Raw genomic sequence first — 20,346 nt, forward strand, 5'->3', positions numbered from 1 at the left:
AACTCAGTTCCTGGAGGGCCACAGCCCTACAAAGTTTAGTTCCAACCCTGCTTCAACACACACACTTGCAGTTTTCAAATGATCCTGAAGGACTTGATTAGCTGATCAGGTGTGCTTAATTGGGGTTGACGTCTTAATGAATTTTTGCCTTAACCGTATATCCAACACCATCCTTACTATTAAGCATTGTGATGTTAAGCATTGTAAAGAATTGCAATGTTAAGAAGATGGAATACATAAAAAAAACATAAACAAAACAAAAAACAGTGGTTCAGTGAATAATTATATTGAACAATATTAGAAGAAATTCATGTTCTTTATTTTAACATCAACTAACATGTGTTATTTATATTTGAAAGGTGAAAAACAAATATTTAATGTTCAGACAATTATGAAGATCAATATTAATGACAAATGGAAATTTATGTTGATCCATGCATGATCTAACACTATAAGACATGTGTTTGGATGTCTTTATTCAGTACTGATAGTATTAAAGGAATAAAAATTCCTTTAAGATCAAAAAAGATCAGTGCAAAATTATTGACTGTTAAATCCTTAAACGTAAACATTTAGTCAAAGACAGAATGTTTCAGAATCACTGCTGCAAAAATCACTTGCAGAAAAATATTAAACCGTCTCTAAAACGGAGGCCATTTCCTTGAACTGCTTGTGGAAGTTCTGAAGGACAAAAAAAAAATTGAAATTATGAATTGCAGAAGTTTAGACACTTCAGATGGGTTTAAATAAAATTAGGAAAATGCATAATTGCATACCTGGAACTGCTGCACTGTCATCTCAAATGATTTATATGATACCTCCCCTGACGTGTCCGCAATTTTTATTAGAACCGAGATGAACGAAGAGTTGAGGGATCGGCAGGTATCTGAGCTCACTGCCATTCCAAGCTTCCACTGGATATCTACAAGCTAAGAGTAAAGAAGCTTTGATATCAACAACCTGAGAGAGAATACTGGCTGACCAATAGCGACACTGAAAATAAGAATCATGTGACACACCTGTCCAATCCTAGCCATTGTCAGGACCTCCTGCTGTGCATGTAGACAAGCACCATGCTCAGTCCAAAGCTGGTGCACCAACTGTAGCTTTGCTTTGGACCATTTACTGCTACATTCAGTCAATTTGCTGACCAAGACATCTGCACTGAGATTGCCCTTTGCAGCTAACCTGTTTTAGTAAATTTGTATCACTTTAATCATAAACTTTGATTATAAATGTAATCACAGGTGACACTAATCGGAAATGTATGTAATACTGTACCTAAAATAGTATGACATCAGTCTTATAATGTCTTGAACAGCTTTCTGATCCAGGTTTATCCCGGCTCTTTGAAATTTCTGAGTTAGGGAAATAAAAGCATTTCAAAGACATAAAAACAAGCACATGCATGCTCAATTTACAATATAATTACATCCCTGTCAATGTGAGCTTACATCACAGTTTTCAATCAAATCTACTGCTTTGCTCTGATCCTGAAGATGAACACGGATCACCTGGAGCTGGAAAATTAAAAGACTAGTGTCAGATCAGCAGTCTTTATTACCATTCAATGTGGCATCCAGTTAAATAACTTGATGATGATATGTAAATATGAACTGTTGCAAATGTTTCAAGCAGAATTTTGTCTTCTCATTGTATGACCACACAACACTGACAAATCTTACCGTTTCTGCAAACAAGTCTGTGGGGAGCTTTTCAATTGTGTTGACCACATCATCCACACCTGCAATAAAACATGCAAAATGTCACAGATAATCAGAATCAAATAATTTATTATGCTAGCTTATATCAATTAATGGCTGTGTGCGTGTTTATACTTGTGACATTATGTTCAGTGTAAAGTAAAAATGTTACCCAATGATATGGCAGACAGAATGAGTTATATCAATATATATTTTGATACTAATTATCATATTCATATGGTTAATTTTGTCATGTTTAGTTTAATTAGAGCACAGAAAGTGAAGGAAAACAAATTGTTGCTCTTTAAATTTGCAAGATAATAGTAATACATTCTACTCACCAGTTGACAGCTCCAGTCCAAACATCTTTGTAAACAATCGGGCTATATATCATAAGGCAACTGCATTCAACAATATGTTAAACAGCCAAGATTCGTGGTATTATGTCAAAGCATAGATCAATTATTTTGGACCAGTACTGTTGTCTTTACTCTTTAGCCACTTCTGTATAAAGGAGAGTTCCAGTCCGGAAGTGATGGATTCCATTGAGCATTTCTTTCAAAATAACAGTGCGACTGTTGGGTAGTAGACTGCTTGCTTATCAATGGGAAGAATATACAATTTATATTTTTTATATATTATTATTTATGTCTATATTTTGTATTCGTAAATATAAGAGTTACCTAATAATTTAACTCGTGTGTTAACTATGTGTTTTTTTTATTCTTTTTTTATTCTTTTTTTATATGGAAGTTATTTCCTAACATAATTTTTATTCAAATTTTAATTTTAAATTATTTTATTTTACTGAACTTAGCCGATTGGAGTCTATAAAGGTATTCTGTTTTGAATACATTTCTTGTCATATGGAAACAAAATAGGACTAATGACTTCTTCTTGATTTAAATACGTAATACTTTTTAATAACTTAATAACTACTTTTGGGCTTTTATTTTGAATAATCTTCGGTCAATACTCCCGGATGTCGCAGTCACACCATAGACTGGAGTCACACCTCTCTCGAAGTTTTGTATCGTCGCGGGTTTGTGCACATCAATAATGGCGGTGCAAACGGAGAGAGGAATCCCGCTCAGTGCGGTATGCATGTTTAATACACTTATTATTATTACTGCCTGACGGGTGTAATTAACGCATGGTAATAACAGACACCATGCAACATGTTTATAGACATATTGGAAAGTTACGTAATAAGTTAATTTCTCGCATTGTTAGTATTGTCATTGGCAGGTTGACAGTTTATATGTTATGGTATTATCTAACGTTAAATGTTTGCTCTTAACAATGAACAACAACTATTTCACAGTCTGGAAAATGGTGTGGTCGTTTAATGTCATGTCCATGTATTTGTTTTGCTGTGACGTATGTGTTCGTCGTCCTATCAGAAAGGCTCCAAAATCTTTACTTTCGTACGTTACTTTCAGTTTCATTTCTCTGTCAACGGGATCTGTGCCTAATCGAGGCTGAAACTACCCGTTTATTTGTTTCACCTTAAAAAAAGCGACGAGTGCGCTTGTTTTTAAACTTTTTACCTTGGTAGTCCATCACACTGTGTATCAGGTCCCTCAGTGTGATCAGTAACGTTAGGCTACTGACAGTAACTTAGCTAAGCTTAAAATGACTGAGAAACAGTGGCTCCCAAATGAAAAAATAAAAATAAAATAATGATACACTAAAACTTTTTCTTTTGATAATCGGGTACATTATCCTCAGATCAACTGTTATTTCTAGCCCTTAAGTTAAAAAGTTATTAGCATAACGTTTGTCAGTGAAACCTTTGAGCTGTTGGTGGCGCTACTAGGTTTGAGACAGATACTCAAAATTCGCTGTGGTTAATGCTGAGACTGTGTTCTATAAGTGTGCCAAACTTTAAGTTTCCCTCAAACAACATAAACACAGGAGCAATGTAGGAGTAATAGCCTTGTGGTCTAAGTTGCTTCAGGGCACCCGAGTTTGAGTCCTTTGCCTGTTCTGTTCCCCTCTCTCTTCTCATTGTTGCTTCCTGCCTCAGCTAATAAAAGGATGAAATAAAAATGTAAAAAAAGACACAAGAGTGGAAGAAAAAGATGAAGAAGAATGGGTTCATATAATTGGTGCTCACACCTTCAGTGCTTGTTGGCCCCTAATAATAAGTAACGTTAGAAATACAGATTTGTAGCATATCATCATCACTTAACAATAACAGTAAGCTCCGCCTCTCTTGAAATACTTATAAATCATCTGTAAAAAATATAATCTATGGAAAAGATAAATAAGTTTTTACTTCCGAGTGCTGCTGTCTAGTTTTGTTTTTTCTAAAACCACTTCGAACAAGATTTTGAAAAAGAGTTTTAAATCGAGCCAAAATGGCTTAATAACCTTCAAACCTGGAAACAGATAATATGGAGAAAAATCTATGTGCAAGTCTTATATTACAGAAACATCCTAACACAGAACCCCCTGTATGTTCAGTAATGGTATAGCCTAACTTTTTCAAATCTTAAGTATTTATTACGATAAGAAGTTTCTGTAATACAGCTCATGTGAACAGAGATCCACAATCCTAGAATACAGCATTATTAAGTAATCCATATACATACATAAATTGTGTTTTAGGGTGTTACTTATAAAGTTTCCTGTGTCTTTGACCCTTTTTTTATAGCTTAATCCAAAGTTCCTTCACACCAACTCCACCAGCCACACCTGGCCGTTCAGTGCCATTGCAGAGCTGATAGGTGAGCGGACACTTCTGATAGCGTTCATTGTGAGAATATGTATTATTAGCAGTTGAAACAACAGGTGTGTTCACTCAAGTCTTAGATTACAATGAATTTGTAACCTAGTTTCACATCTTAAAGACATGCCTGGCTATATTACCAGTGCATTATACTATCTAGTACTGTACGTAATAAATTAAGTAAATAGTTGAATTGCATCCCATGTATTGCTAGCCATGAAGTCCTGTACTGTGTTTAACTCCTGCCAGGGTTAACTTCAAGTAAAGAATTAACAGACTTTGTAAGAATAGTTTTCAGGGCTACCTCAGTAGAGAGCTACTTAGACACTAGGATAAATATGTGTAATAATTTGATCATGTTTTAAATTTATATTTTCTACTTTAGACAATGCTTATGACCCAGATGTGAGTGCCAAACAGTTTTGGATTGATAAAGCTGCAATTAAGGGTCATGACTGTCTAATTTTCATGGATAATGGAGCAGGAATGGATTACGATAAGATGCACAAAATGCTCAGGTGGGTGAGAGCACAAACCAGATTGTTGAATAGCACACATTTGGGTTTCATGATCCTAACAGTGATTCTTGCAGTGTCACATGATCTAAAAGGCTGATTTGGTCTCAAGAAACGTTTCGGTTACCCTCTATTTTTTGAGGTGTCATTGTTACAGTGTAATTATATATTTAAGTACTAAGTTATATACTGTACATTAACAACACTTACTCTAGGGTTATTGTAAAAATACACTTTTTTCTAATATTTTTAAAATGAACTGATTCCTGTGATGGCAAAGCTGAAATGTCATCATTAGTCTGACTCTGCAGTGTCACATGATCCTTTTGGAAATCTTTCTAATATGCTGATTTGATGCATTTTGTGAAACATTTTGTAGAATCTGATACATTTTTTTCATGATTCTTTGATTAATAAAAAAGTTCAAAGATTTTTTGTAATATTATAAGTATCTTTACTGTCACTTTGGTGAATTTAAAGCAGCGTTGCTGAATAAAAGTATTAATTTCATAACAAAAATCTTACTGACCCCACGGTTAAACAGTAATGTAAGTTTTTTTAAAAATGTAACATATAGCCTAATGTGTTGTGTTCCTCTCTCTCAGTTTTGGCTTCAGTGACAAGGAGACTATAAATGGCCATGTCCCTGTGGGCCTCTACGGCAATGGATTTAAGTCTGGTTCCATGCGCTTGGGAAAGGACGCCATTGTGTTTTCCAAGAACGGAGAGTCCATGTGTGTGGGCCTGCTGTCCCAGACATACCTTCAGGAGATACATGCAGAGAATATCATTGTACCCATTGTTTCCTTCAAACGCAATGGACAGTCACAGTCATATATCCTTACCTTCCAGATAAAAACAGGAGGAGGCTTAAACGGATGGGATTTAGCAAGATATAAAATTTGATCAGTTTCACCATTTGCTGTAAAAGTTGTTTTTTTTTTTAAGTAAGAGTTCAAGCATATGTGATCTATATGATGTCTTTATCCTTGACCTTTCCTCTCACTCCGACCTGAGTCACAACACACAGCAAGTCTCCAAGATATCATGCGCTACTCTCTGTTCAAGACAGAGGAAGAACTGCTCGGTGAACTCAAGGCCATCAATTCACACTATGGCACGGACTCCACAGGAACACGAATCATCATCTGGAATCTCCGCAAGTGAGCATGCTGAAATGTTAGATCTGCTAATAATGTTGTTTAGAGCAGTGTTTCTCAACATCACATTCAGCTTGGTATTGCTAGCACCATACACTTGAAGCACAGGAATGCATAGTTGAAATTGTTCAGAGATTTTATTTTATTTTTTTCTGCGACAGAACATCCACAGACAAATCTGAGTTTGACTTTGAAACAGACCGCTATAACATCCTGATTCCATCTGAAGTATATGAGACTGAAAAGGAGAAATACAAGCAACCCTGCCGCATATCACAGTCAAGCCCTGAGAGCGACTTCTCCCTGCGGGTGAGTACTTCACCCTCCTACTGTTGATTATGCATTACAGTTTGAACCAGCTTGTGGCTCGTCTGTAAGGTAGAGCAGTGCACCACCAAAATATTCATGCAAAACATAGACCTCTACATAAACGGAATCAATAATAAATTGTGAAAAGATATCAGTATTTAAAAAAAGCCATCTTTGCACTACAGTAGCACAAGCTGCATCTAGTTGTATTTGCACAGTTGCAAAAAAAAAAAAAGCTTCAATAGAGAAATAATAATAATAATAATAATTCGTTACATTTATATAGCGCTTTTCTGGACACTCAAAGCGCTTCACATAGAAGGGGGGGATCTCCTCAACCACCACCAATTATCATCATAGCATCAAATATAAAATGATGCTAAATATTAAGTGATTGTTTTAAATATTAAAGTAATACTTATCCCATGATTTACTCGCGCTCAATCAATCCTAGGTGTACATTGAAGTCCAAGCCCAGTCCATTGGTCCATCCTGACCAATGAATAACTACCCCTGGTCCCTTCCACTCAGGACAGACTGCTCTTTTGTAATATAACTTGTCTCCTGTCACATACATGTCATCCGTGGGCCTGAGCTGCTTACTGTACATACTAGTGCCCTTCTTATCCGCTTAGAAGACTGAATGCTTTCCTAAAAGCATGTACTGTAAAGCAGAAATGTGTTCTCCTACTCTAGCACTCACACTGGTACCTTCTAGAACAGGTAGTTTATCAACTAATACAGACGGAAGGTTAGGATTCTGTTCAAACCGTAATTGATATGGACAGTGGCCATGAACATTCAACACACTGTTCTTAGCCATGAGGGCCCAGTCAAGGGCAGTGTGCCAGTCACATCCATTTCCTTGTTTGACCTTCTGGGTTATCTCAGTGAGCATTTGATTATGTCTCTCAAGTAGTCCGTTTCTCCAGAGACTGTATCCTGCTGTTGTTTTTGTCACAATGTTGAAGTTTTTACCCATGTCTGAGGGGTGGACACTGATAAAAGTGTGAAAATGAATGATTTCAGATGACTTCTTTGTTTTCGCAATGTTTCCAGTTCTGAAACGTGTGAAATGGTAGCTGATGAGATACCATAAACCTGGATCCAACTCGTGCAGATCCACCGCCACTATCTCGTTTTATTCCAAAACGGAGGGTAGCCCCTCAGCAGGCTTTGTCTTTTTTGTATTTAGAGTCAGGAGCTGCCTCTGGTTTGAACACAACAGTAATTTGTGTCTGTATGTCTCTTTTCTTTTTCTAGGCGTACTGTAGCATCCTGTACCTGAAGCCCAAAATGCAGATTATCATTCGTGGACAAAAAGTGAAAACCGAGCTGATCTCTAAAAGCCTGGCGCACATTGCCAAGGATAAATACAAACCCAATTTTCTAAATGTATCCATACAATCAAAAGGAGAAAGCTGTGATTCTCTGTTTCCCAAAGAAATCCTGATAACTATTGGGAAATTGGTTCCCCAAGATGCTACATTTTTAATAAGAGAAAGAAAATGTAGTTATTTTAAACATAAAAGCAACTTGACATAAACCTTTTAATGAATTTATCATACAAAATTTATATAAAAAAAAACTCATAACACCAGATCATCTCATTACTATAATCAGATCATTATAGTAATTTCTGATGAGAATACAGTACTAAATTGGCTATGAATACACACATACGGACCTATCCTTAAGTCTTTTCTTCTCAGAGAGAAAGCATCCCCATCATATTTGGATACAACACCAAGAGCAAAGAACATTATGGAGTCATGATGTACCATAAAAACCGGCTCATCAAATCCTATGAACGTGTTGGATGCCAAAACAGGGTAAATATTTTTCTAACCTAAACACCTTTTTTGAGTGATAAAATATTTTTTGTTGTGTATTACTACTTGGAGTATCCAAATGCATTTTCAATGGTTTTACAATAGGCAAATGGAAAAGGAGTGGGAGTCATTGCTGTGATTGAGTGCAACTTCCTCCAGCCAACACACAACAAGCAGGACTTTGACTACACAGAAGAGTACAGGCAAGTGAATATAGTCACTGTTGAATGTAGATACTGTTTCTCCTTTTTACTACACTCTGTGTATGTCAGAATACATTAAATATATGCCAATGTTACCTGCACAAGTATTTGCATTTCAAAATGTTTTGACTAATTATGAATATCTTATTTTGTGAGCTCATTTGCTATTCAGCGTTTGATTTTTGATGAGGCAGGCAGGGTTACAAACAATACAGGTAATTGCAAGAATTGTTTGAAACCTTGTTAAGCTTTGTTCTCATATTGGACTGTTTTATAACTAAATAAGCTCTTTTACATTTAAGTTTTTGCAAGCAAATTTAGTTATCAGGAAATAAATAATATAGCAGTCTAAGCTGTTTATTGTTTGTCCACGCAGGAGAACAATGGTCATTTTGGGTCAGAAACTGGAAGATTACTGGAAAGCAATCCGCCATAAGAGGGGATTGAACAGCACAGTCCTTATGGAGGATATTCCGTTAGTATACACTGACACACACTACAAAACTTTTAGTTTCTTTTGGCCACTTTATTCATAAACTGTTTACCTTGTTTATCATAAAGGAAACGTCCTGATCAGAACTGGGTTCAGTGTGATGATTGCCAGAAGTGGAGGAAACTTCCCGATGGCATCGACATGAATAAGCTGCCTGGAAATTGGTTCTGTCGATTGAATCCAGACCCCCAGTTCAGGTTTGTTCAGGGTTGTTGCACATCTTTAAAGTAATTTTTTTAAAGACCTAAAGAAATACTTTTTAGACTTAAAGAAATACTGTACATTAGGGGTGTGCATTATTTTATATATATATATATATGAAGAGCTCTTTTCCAAAACGCGTTAAACGACATTTTAAAAAAAAATGAGTTTGTCGTGTCATTCTGCTGCGGACAGAACCCTTTCACTGCTCTATCAACGTTTCATGCCGAATCGCTATATTTCCTTGTTTAAAATGTACTGCAAGATACAGTTTCTTTCCAAACCACGATAAGCGCCAGCCCTGTTTTTAGCCTAAACACGATAAATCCTCAAATTCAATGAGCGCTCTACACAATCCAGCACGGCGGCACTCTGAACAGAGGTTTATTATGTTCATTCATTCCTCAAAATGAGTCCTAGTTTTCTAGTCGACTAGTAGTAGATCATTTAAGCCATTTGTATTATCAGTAATCACATATATTGATTTAATTAAATGGGAGAGAAACCATATGAGCGTTTTTAATTGCATATTCCGCATCTCAACGTATGCATAAAGCTTGCCACAAAGAACCGGCAAAAGTAATGATTATGCATGAAACATTTGAATTGTTTATTAATAAACTAGTGTTTTCTGTCAGTGTCAGCAACAAAGATAAAGTTGATGATGCTTACTCGCCATCTTCGCAGTGAACGCGCAGAGAAACGCATACTTCGAATTAATTAGCCTACATATGCAGAGAGTTGCCAATTTATTTTAGTTTTTAATTGTTTTGTTTAAAAGTAGATATTTAAAGCTTTCTGTAGCTTAGTTCTCAGGCCTGTGTGAGGCAAGCATCGCGGTGTTTCGGTTCATATTATGAGACGCGCTCCGGTTCACCTGCGCGCCTCTGTGTCCTGATTATATTGTCTGATATTTACTGATATTTCTAATGTATTAATCCAGTCAATTTGTCGATGAAACATTTATTAAAATGAAGATACAATTTATATGAAACGAAATTTACAAGCTTTCTACAAAACAAAACTTAATAAGTGGTCAAAATCATGTCTGACGCACTCCAAATATTTTCCGATATTGGGCAGCTTTTGAATTTTGATCCTATCTTACTCATCTCATGTGGTTCCCTTTTCATAGCCTACTCAACAATAAAAATAAGTAATGTAATATTATTAAAAACAAATGTGAAATGTTTATTTTTTATTTTTATTTTTTTTTTAACTTATATTTAAGCGTCATGCTGCTCCGCTTTGCTCACATGTTATGTAGCCTGTGTTTGTGTGTGCATGTGCTGGAGGGGTGCCCATCCCTTTTTTGAATATCGTTATCATATATTGATCATTTTTAATAATTCGTTTTTTTTCATGCATATGTTGAAATTGGTATTAATAATTTGTTTTTTTCATGCATATGTTGAAATTGGTACTATTTGTTTGAGGTTTATTTCGATTTATAGCGTTTTGGGAAAAAATAAAATTAACTTTTAAATTATCATTAACAATATTGTTGTTTGATTTAATAATTATTGTTCAAAATGTTCAGACTGAACCAATAAAACATTTAAACAGGATAATTTGAATATTCACAAAATGTGTGGGTCTAGGTAAAAAATGTAGTTTTCCTGAAAACTATTGAAATGGATTTATAGCGTTTTGGAAAAGAGCTCTTCATATATATATGAAGAGTTCAGATGCAAAAGCCTCTAAGTGCCATTTGAAATTTTCTTCTAAAATGGTCATTTTTATCAAGCTTATATATTCAAGTTCAGTAATTTCACTTAAATGACAATTAATAGGAAATCCTCATTGCAATTTAAGTGAAATCACTGAACTTAAATATACAAGCTTGATAAAAATGATCATTCTAGAAGAAAATTCCAAATGGCACTTAGAGGCTTTTGCACCTGAACTCTTCATATATATATATATATATATCATATGGTATATCAGTATATCAGTAATGGTCTATTATGGGCGCTGGGGCGCCGCCCCTCCTACCAAGTAAAAAAAAAAGTTTTTTTTTTAATTTGACAAAAATATGACTTTCTTCTGTGCAGGTGTACGTGTTTTATACACTAGAAGGACGAGGAGGGGTGGGGATATTTTTGTAAGCCAGCTTAATCGTGTAGTTTTATCCTCGGGGTGCTGAGAAAGAGCGCCCTCACTATCTAACCAATGAAGCTCTGATATCCTATTAAAACGTCACTAAATTTGCTCAATTCAACCAATCAGTGAAGCGCAGTGTTAATTCTCCGATGGGCGCTTTGCCTGTGAGAATAACATGGCGTTTGGAGTTACTTGGTGTGGTCACGTAGCAGCGGCGGCATACGAGAAAGAGACCTTCAATCTCTTCTTCAAACTCCGTTTGAAAAAAACACTGGGGGGGAGATGGTCAGTGTTTCAAGGCCACAAAGGCCGGTCTGATAAAACAGATCGTAGCCTATATTTGCAGTAAGTATAGCTAAAACACGCCCGTCAAGGAACAGCTGTAGTGGCGTGGATCGAAGAGTGTGTGGTTCAGGAAAGAGCTTTGATGCAGTCGGACCCGAGTCCGAATCCGCCTTTTGCCGAACATATGAGATGTAAATGTATAAACTATCATGAAGGTATCTAGCGTTATATTTTGCCAGAAATAGGCATTCTGTTTTGCTGGGTATTTAGAGAAACGTGTGCACTTTGCTCACGCGATCTTCATAGTCATCTGGTGTTTTCTCCTAAATAAAAGCTCTAGGATTTATTTCTTGCAAGTGTAAAAATAAGGACTAAAGCATTTTAATTTTCCTATATTATAGTGTAATGTAGACTAAAATATACTTTTGAAATATTCATTTTCATTTAAATAGTACATGTATAGGCTATATGGATATTTACGTCATAGGAATAATTATATAAATTATTGTTACATTATTATAATAATTGTTTGGCATCCTAAAAAAACATTGATAATGTAATGTAGACTGAGACTCTCATAATTAAAAAGATGTTTGAGCCCTCTTTATTGTCCTGGTACAAATAAAAAAAAAAAGCTCTATCTTTGTTTAACGAACAGTTCATGGGTTGAAGCTCTTAATTTCAAAGATCACGAGACTGATGCATTTAATTTTCTACATAGCAGTTCAAATAACATTGTATTTTTAGACCATTGGTATTAAGTGGCAAGGAGCAAAGGCCTAAAATGCACCAGAATGCAGGAAATCACATCTACGAAATTCAAAATTTGATGGGGGAGAACCCATCCCCAGACTTGATGTCAGCTCGCACATTGTTAAAATGATCTTAATATTATCAATCACAGGCGATAGCCTACATATCACACACCCCTATGTACAAAGAATACACTTACAATTGAACTGACATTTACTCATCTTCTCTTCCTTTCTCGTCTAGGAGACTGTACGTGATAATTTTGTTGTATATGCCTTGAATTGTCACGTAAACAAGCAAATCCACAAATAAAGTATAAGAAAAAGAATGTGTACTCTAATTAGATCGTTTTATTTTGGTAAAGGATTTAGATATGTCTAAGTCAAAGTGTCATTTAAAAAAAGATCTCTCATAAGTAAAAAATTAAGACTTCTTTTACTTTAAAGTTTACTTTTTAATCTTATTAATGGGAACCTTGTTTGTTTAATCTGACTTTATATTATTTCGCTTTTAATGTTTAATAAAACCTCCAGCAGTCCTCGAACAAAAAAAGTTTCATATTACAATTTGATGCCTTTCCATTTGCAGTATCCGTTATTATTATAGAAAAAGTATTACCTTTTAAGGGGTCATTAGAACTAAAAACTACCCTGTTAGTCCAAAAAGAGCTTTATTGAAACCATGCAGTTTCCAGAATGACTCGTTTCAGATTTTGTCACATTATTACTTTTTAAAAATATGTACTACCTCTACATCATCATGTTTCGGCACAGTTAGCAAATATTTCAACTATGTCTATGCAAAACCTAAATTTGACGCAGAAGTGTAAACTTGACTTGCAAAGAAATACTCAATATTTCAAAAACCGAGAAGACATTGTATTGTGATTCCCACATTTATTACACAACAAAAGGATGAGGAATATGTAATAGATTATTATTAATAGATTGGTGGCATGACTGCAAAAATTGTATTTTACAGTGATGTAAATTACAGTTTTTTTATCAATTAAAAGCTACAGTGGTGAAGAGAAGCAGTAATATCTTTAAAAAAGAATTATAGTCATTCTACACATTTGAATGGTAGTAACTTTTAATCTACGTAAGCACTCTTGGAAGAGATATCATTGAAATGGGTTTCCTGAGAGATCACCTATCACTGTGACATCCCAAGGCTCTGTAAAAGAAAAACAACAATCTGACAGCAGCCATAATAGGTCATAATACAATTATCAAAACTGTGTATTAAATTCAGAAATGTTTGGGTTTCCTTATGCCACCTACTCACTTGAGAGCTCTGATGGGGCATTTGAAGGATAGGAATGTGCACGTTTTCTGATCATGTACCATGAAGAGAAGGAGCGGATGAAATCTGAACTGATTTTCGCATGAAATTACTTTTGGAAATTGCTATTTTGCATCACCGGAGAACAAAGCCAGAAGGATTCTGGCGACTGTGTGAAATTAATAAAATGCATTCGACAACCTAAGTTACATATCTAATATATTATGTTTAATTTTATTTTTTTTTATTTTCCAGAATTATACTTCAACAAATGTAAATGCTTCTGAGTTTGTGTGCAAATCTCTAAACGTGTCTTAACTCAGTTGTTCTTTCTATATTCAGGCGATGTGATGAACCAGAAGAAGCTGAAGATTCTGCGGATGAAGGTTCAGACTGCCTGAAAATATACAAACAGCAGTGAGTGATTTGCAGTTGGATTTATTACAACTATTCATTTATTTTGTTATCTAAATATGAATAAATAGACCCATTGATTTATGCAAGATACAATTAAGCCAGTGATTTTAAAGAAATTGATCTTAAATACCATAATCTGACACTAATTTTCTGCTATGTTGATACAGTGAGAGAAACCTCAAAAAACAGCAGGAACAGAAAAAAAATCAGGTAATGTCAAACAATGGATGCTGAGTTTGTGTTTTGTACTCTTTTTTTGTAATTTAATTGACCATTTCTTTGGATTAGGAGGAAGAAGCCAGGTTGAGAAATGATGTGCTGAAAAGGAAACGTGATGACTTTGTGCATCAACTTCGGCAAAATGTAATTTTTTTTACCGGTACTCAAGCTTAGTTAAGCAATTATCGATTATAAGAACATATTTAAATCTCGCTCTCTCTTTTTGTTTCCATAGGCCCCTTTCTCACCTAGATCACCTACGGTGTCGTTGACAGCACAGAGCCCAATAAATTCAACACCCCTCTCACAATCTGGTGAGGCCAAGTTTTGTGCATATTTGTTTTTGCTACAAAATTTGAATTATTTATATTAATAATATTATTTATATAGGCCCGAACAACATGCCAGTGATTTCAAATGTCATGTCCCTCTCCACTCCTAAAAGGTATATCATTCAATTTCTTTCTTTCTCTTTCTTTTTAAATTGTTGTATTTGTGATAATCTTCTATTAATTCTCTTTTTTTCCACACAAAATGATTTCATACTTGTCTTATAAAGGATGAGAAGTAGTCTAGGACTGACCCAGAGTCAAGCTCCAAAAAGAACAAGAATGTTTCACGAAAACTGTAGCAACCCACCAGACAGTCCATCAACATCCGCAGCTGATTTCATATCCTCACCTTTGGGGATCACAGACAATAATGACAAAAAAATTGATGATGACGATGCAATAAGCAGTGGTGGTGATGATGACATTGCAATTGATGAGACCAAAAGCACACCAAGACCAGCATCTTTTACCTTTGACCTCTCTAAGGTTAAGAAAGAAGAAAGTACCAGCAAGGATGAGGTGGGGTTATATATGGGGTGCAGTGATCAAACAACAATGAATACTTCAACTACAAATTACCAAACCACCACAACAACCCAAACTGAACGTTTAATTGTAAAGGAAGAGGAAGACCAGCAGATCAACAGGGAGGAGATTGAGACTGATAATAAAGGAAGGGAACAGCGCGCTACCGATGTTGAATGCAAGATCAGTAACGCTGCAGAAATAAGCCAAGCCCCTGTGGAGGTTGAGAGATGTCATAGTGCAGACGGTTCCAGACCAAAGTTTGCAAAACTAGAGGACACAATTAAGGAGGATAGAATCAGTTTTGAACATCCCAAGTCAGATGTAGAAAACCATGAAGGTACGACATCAACAACACATTTCTCTAACATAGAAATAGACCTTATGCCAACCCATGAAGCACAGAAGCAACAGGATAACCTGCTAAAGCTCCTGGAAGACACAGCCCAGGAAAGAGATGAATTAAAAGAGCAGGTTCAGGAGAAAGATATCGAACTTCTGAAACTCACTGTGAACAAGGACTACAGCCATCAGAGCATCCAGACTGATCCATCAGAGGAACAGCACTATAAGACTCTCTACTTACAGGCCACCCAGAGCATTAAAGAGCTTACAGAAGAGAGGGATGAGATAAAAAAGAGAGAGGAGGCGTTGTTGCAAATCAGAGCTGAGAAAGAGGCACAGGATGAGGTGCGTCGTGGCCAGTTGAAAGCTGAGGAGGAGGGACACTCGTCAACAACAAATGATGTTGATGATGAAATGGGTCTTCAAGACTTGGTTCTTAGGGAGCTGGACAATCGCAACTCAGAATGCAGTGAACTGAGAAGCAAGGTGAGCATCTGATATGTTTTACTCTCTAAGTGCTCGTAAGTATTAAGGAAAAGACCAGCATAAACGTCCAGACTGCTTAGTAATGCTTTAATGTTGTTAAACGGTTAGTTCACCCAGAAATGGAAACTCTTGTCATATTTACTCACCCTCACGTTGTTCCAAACCTGTATGACTCTCGTTCATCTTGAATGATTTGAAAGATTTCTGTTTCTCAACCATTCTTGCGTAACACGCAAGTAAAACCTTACTGGTTCTCACTCATTAAAGGAGTAGTTCACTTTTCAAAAAACTTTTGCTGATAATTTACTCACCCCCATGTCATCCAAGATATCCATGTCATTCTTTCTTCAGTCGAAAAGAAATTAAGGTTTTTGATGAAAACATTCCAGCATTTTTCTCCATATCATGCACTTTACTGAGAACCAAACAGACAGTTTCAGTGCAATCTGAACCAGACGATGAATAAGGGTCTTATCTAGCGAAACGATCGCTCATTTAATAAATATATAACAAAGTTCTCACAGTACAGAGCTAGGCGAGCATTTGAGCTTATAAAACTTAAACTTTGTTATTTATTTATTTATTTATTAAATCAGCGATCGTTTCGCTTGATAAGATCCTTATTTATCGTCTGGAATCGTTTAAAGCCCTTTGAACAGTTTGCAGTTTGCACTGAAAGTGTCTTTTGGACCTTGAACCGTTTGGTTACCAGTAAAGTGCATTATATGGAGAAAAATCCTGGAATGTTTTCATCAAAAACCTTAATTTTTTTTCGACTGAAGAAAGAAAGGCATGGACATCTTGGATGACATAGGGGTGAGTAAATTATCAGCAAAAGTTTTTTTTTTAAAGTGAACTAATCTTTTAAGAAAGCGCTTATGAGCTTCTCTTTACCATATTTGATTTGCTGTGTGTTTATGCCTTGATCAGGGTTTAAATGTGGATAAAAAAATCCGAAAATAAATCATGGTCATATCATTTCATAAATGTTCATCACATAAAACAAGAAGACAAAGTTTTGCTTGCATTGACTTTCAATGGAAGGACAGATATATCTGGTTTTAAAATGTAAAAAATAAAGACGAATGAAAGGTGAGAAAGACATGAGGGTGAGTACATGATGACAGAATTTTAATTTTTATGTGAACTAACCTTGTAACTGGAAAATCTTGCCTCTGAAGGTAATTTATACTGGTGAAGCTGACTGACCATAGAAGCCTTGTTGGTTAAATAAGCTAAGAGCTACGAGGCATGATGTGGACATACCAGCATTCTAGTCTACAAGAGCTGGGGTCTCATTTATAAAGTGTGCGTACGCACAAAACGGGTCTGGAAACGTACGTACGCCAGTTTCCACGCAAAGGTTGTGATCTATAAAAAACAAACTTGACGGGAAAATGTGCGCATTGAGCCATGCGTATGCACACTCTTGGACAAAGGGAATTGGCGACACTGATGGTGAGCTGGAGTTATATGTATTTTTGGTCACATTTTGGAAAAATATAGCCTGTATGCTACAGAAAGATAATAGCCTAAAAATATAATTTCACTCACCAAGCCTATCACTTGAAGCCAATATCCATCCCTTCTTAAATGTCCGCGCCAGCAAGCGTGTTGGGCCGTTTAGTGAAACTGACGCACATATATCCTATAATCATATAAAACCTTAAATCTTCATGTGTCCTCATAAATACAGTGCATGTTCTCAGTAACAGTTTAAATAAATGAAATAATGATTTAAACTATGTTGTACTTCTGATATAAACATTAAGATTGAATATGCCATTCTCATTAATGGAGTCAAACACTTAAACTACATGAAATCATTACTGAGAAGTTACAAAACTATATATATTAAATAAATCGAAATATATTTGTTGTGGATGCCATGCTTTTGAACACTATTCTTCTGGCATGCTGTTGTAATGCTATAACTAGGGATAATTGTTAATCATGATAATAGCAGATTGTCTGAGTAAATAGTTCCATGCAAATAATGCACAACCATGTCTCTATCTGTTTCCATTAAAAACATAAATTAATTAAAAATACTTTTTGGCCAGTGGAAAAGATTGAGAAAATCTTTCTCTGAAATGTATTTTACACTATTTGATTCATTAATTCAAAAACAAGGCAAGGCTATATTATAGGCCATTAAAAATAATAATTTAATGTGACACGGCACATCTGTATTTCATATTTTCTGAACGTTTTGTACCTTAATATGGTATCATGTGGATGAATAATCAGATGCAAATGATATGCAGATGAGGATATGCATCTTTAAACTAGGCGTTGCAATCTTTGGCAGACTGGGATGTATAAAGTGAGTTCTGCGCAGGTTCTGGCATACGAATGCTTTTATAAATCTGAATATTATTTTGTCGTACGCCATTTTTGGCTTTCGGGCGCACGCACCTACACTTTCAGTAAGGATCCTATGCACAGTTTTATAAATGAGACCCCTGGTCTTTTCCATTATTTGATTGGTCAGGCTTAAACTGTTTTTTTCTTCCTCTCCCCCCCTTTTTTTTCCACTCCTCAATACCTACAAACTCAATTTTATATGTGTAGTTGGACAGCTTGGAGCAGGAGAAAACTCAGTTAAAGAAGGAAGTAGAAGAGCTGAGGAAATGTAGAGAGGAGTTGAGTAATGTAAAAGTAGAGCTAGAGACTCTGAAGAACAGTACCACCAGTTCAAGTCAAACATGCAGCACAAGCACAGCTGCAAACCTTTTGAATGCAATCATAAAGGACGAAGAGAGCAATGAAAGACCTGTGGAGGGAATGAATGCGGTGACACTGGCCAAGTAAGAGCCTTGTTGACTTATTTTAAAGATGTTCAGTATTAAGGTGGCATTTCTGTACATACTCATCAGGAGTCGCCTTTTAATACACATATGTAAATCTTCTCTCTCTGTTCTGTCCTTAGGTTGAGGGAGCTACGGTGCAGTGTCGCCCGTTTACTGGTCACTTTTGTTCCTGCACTAGACCCAGACCAAGTGAACTATGACTGTGAGGTCATAGATGAGATTTTAAATCAGATCGTACAGCAGATTGACCCCTCTTGAGACCACTTTTATGTTAAAGTCAGTTGCCAAAATGTTCAGCCTAGGTTAATGTTTGTGTATTGGGGCAAATTGTTCAATTTCTATTGCACTCTGAAAATATTAAATTTAATATAAAAATGTTAACTTAAGTTCTTCCTGATTACTACTTGCAGTTCTTTGTGCAAGTTTTACATTCTTTTTTTATTTTTTACAATATAAAAATATTTTTATTTTGTGCAAGTTTTACAATATTTTTATTAAAATAGAGTTAATTGTTCAGAATAATGTTTGACCTTTTTGCCACAAAGACTTTACGTTAGTTCACCCAAAAATGAAAATGATATCATTAATGACTCACCCTCATGTCGTCCCAAGCCCGTAAGACCTCCGTTCATATTCGGACCACAGTTTAAGATATTTTAGATTTAGTCTGATAGTTTTTTGTTCCTCCATTGAAAATGTATCTATACATGGTATACTGTCCTTGTCCAGAAAGGAAATAAAGACATCATCAAAGTTGTCCATGTGACATCAGTGGGTTAGTTAGAATGTTTTGAAGCATCGAAAATATATTTTGGTCCCGAAATAACAAAAATTACAACTTTATTCAGCACTGTATTCTCTTCCGGTTCTGTTGTCAATCCACGTTCATGAGTCCGCAGTGACGCTGCTGACGTGTATCTGGTGCGTCCGTGTATTTGGGTTCAAATAAAAATGTCTTTCTCTGTGTCTCAATCTTTACACGTTTGCAAAAATTGTGTGTCTCCCTCATAAGTCGTAGTTTATGTTATTTTTGGACCAAAATGTATTTTTGATGCATCAAAACATTCTAACTGACCCACTGATGTCACATGGACTACTTATTGATGTCTTTATTTCCTTTCTGGACAAGGACAGTACACCATGTATATATTTTCAATGGAGGGACAGAAAACTCTCTGACTAAATCTAAAATATCTTAAACTGTGTTACGAAGATGAACAGAGGTCTTACGGGCTTGGGACAACATGGGGTTAAGTCATTAATGACATCATTTTCATTTTTGGGTGAACTAACCCTTTAAGATTTTAAATGTTATGGCATTTCAAGTTATTTATTCTGTAATTGTTTCTGATATGCAATTGTGTGTATTTTTGATACACAATATTCCTGATACACAATACACAATTGTGAGTGGATAACAGCTGTAGTAATTTCTACTTATATTGTGTACAAGCAATTCTGTGTTTAAAATTGTACATAGTGCTGTTTTTGAAAAAAATGGTTAATATAAAATATTTTTTATTTGTTTAATTAAAAAAAACTGTTATGTCTGACTTTCTTGTCTATCTGAGATATTATTTGTCATAATTAAGTTAATTTTTTACTAAAATATATTTTTTTGGTAAAGATGCCAC

At 35.5% G+C, this 20,346-nt stretch overlaps 2 protein-coding genes across 3 annotated transcripts; one reads left to right on the top strand and one right to left on the bottom strand.

The window, feature by feature from the left end:
* Positions 1-297: 297 nt before the first annotated feature.
* On the bottom strand, positions 298-2,241 carry commd6 (COMM domain containing 6). The gene is made up of 7 exons (XM_039655247.2): positions 2,045-2,241; positions 1,686-1,744; positions 1,455-1,520; positions 1,282-1,358; positions 1,020-1,188; positions 777-929; positions 298-681 (listed from the first exon to the last, which is right to left on the bottom strand). Exons 1-7 carry the CDS (start codon positions 2,067-2,069, stop codon positions 631-633), a joined length of 600 nt encoding a protein of 199 aa, XP_039511181.1. The 5' UTR covers positions 2,070-2,241; the 3' UTR covers positions 298-630.
* Positions 2,242-2,686: 445 nt separating this feature from the next.
* Positions 2,687-20,265, top strand: morc3a (MORC family CW-type zinc finger 3a). 2 transcript variants are annotated; one of them, XM_039655852.2, is made up of 19 exons: positions 2,687-2,801; positions 4,363-4,435; positions 4,823-4,955; positions 5,558-5,787; positions 5,959-6,115; positions 6,274-6,421; positions 7,685-7,816; positions 8,134-8,253; positions 8,359-8,456; positions 8,833-8,931; positions 9,018-9,146; positions 13,918-13,992; positions 14,160-14,202; positions 14,281-14,355; positions 14,447-14,525; positions 14,602-14,656; positions 14,771-15,899; positions 18,474-18,709; positions 18,832-20,265. In XM_039655852.2, exons 1-19 carry the CDS (start codon positions 2,763-2,765, stop codon positions 18,968-18,970), a joined length of 3,189 nt encoding a protein of 1,062 aa, XP_039511786.2. In that variant the 5' UTR covers positions 2,687-2,762; the 3' UTR covers positions 18,971-20,265. The 2 variants fall into 2 exon arrangements, with proteins under 2 accessions (XP_039511786.2, XP_088989326.1); XM_089133200.1 differs by lacking the exon at positions 18,474-18,709.
* The last annotated feature ends 81 nt before the right edge of the window (positions 20,266-20,346 follow it).

This window comes from Pimephales promelas, chromosome 7, assembly GCF_988280905.1.
Source record: "Pimephales promelas chromosome 7, fPimPro1.hap1.1, whole genome shotgun sequence".
In the NCBI taxonomy this organism is placed as follows: Eukaryota; Metazoa; Chordata; class Actinopteri; order Cypriniformes; family Leuciscidae; genus Pimephales; species Pimephales promelas.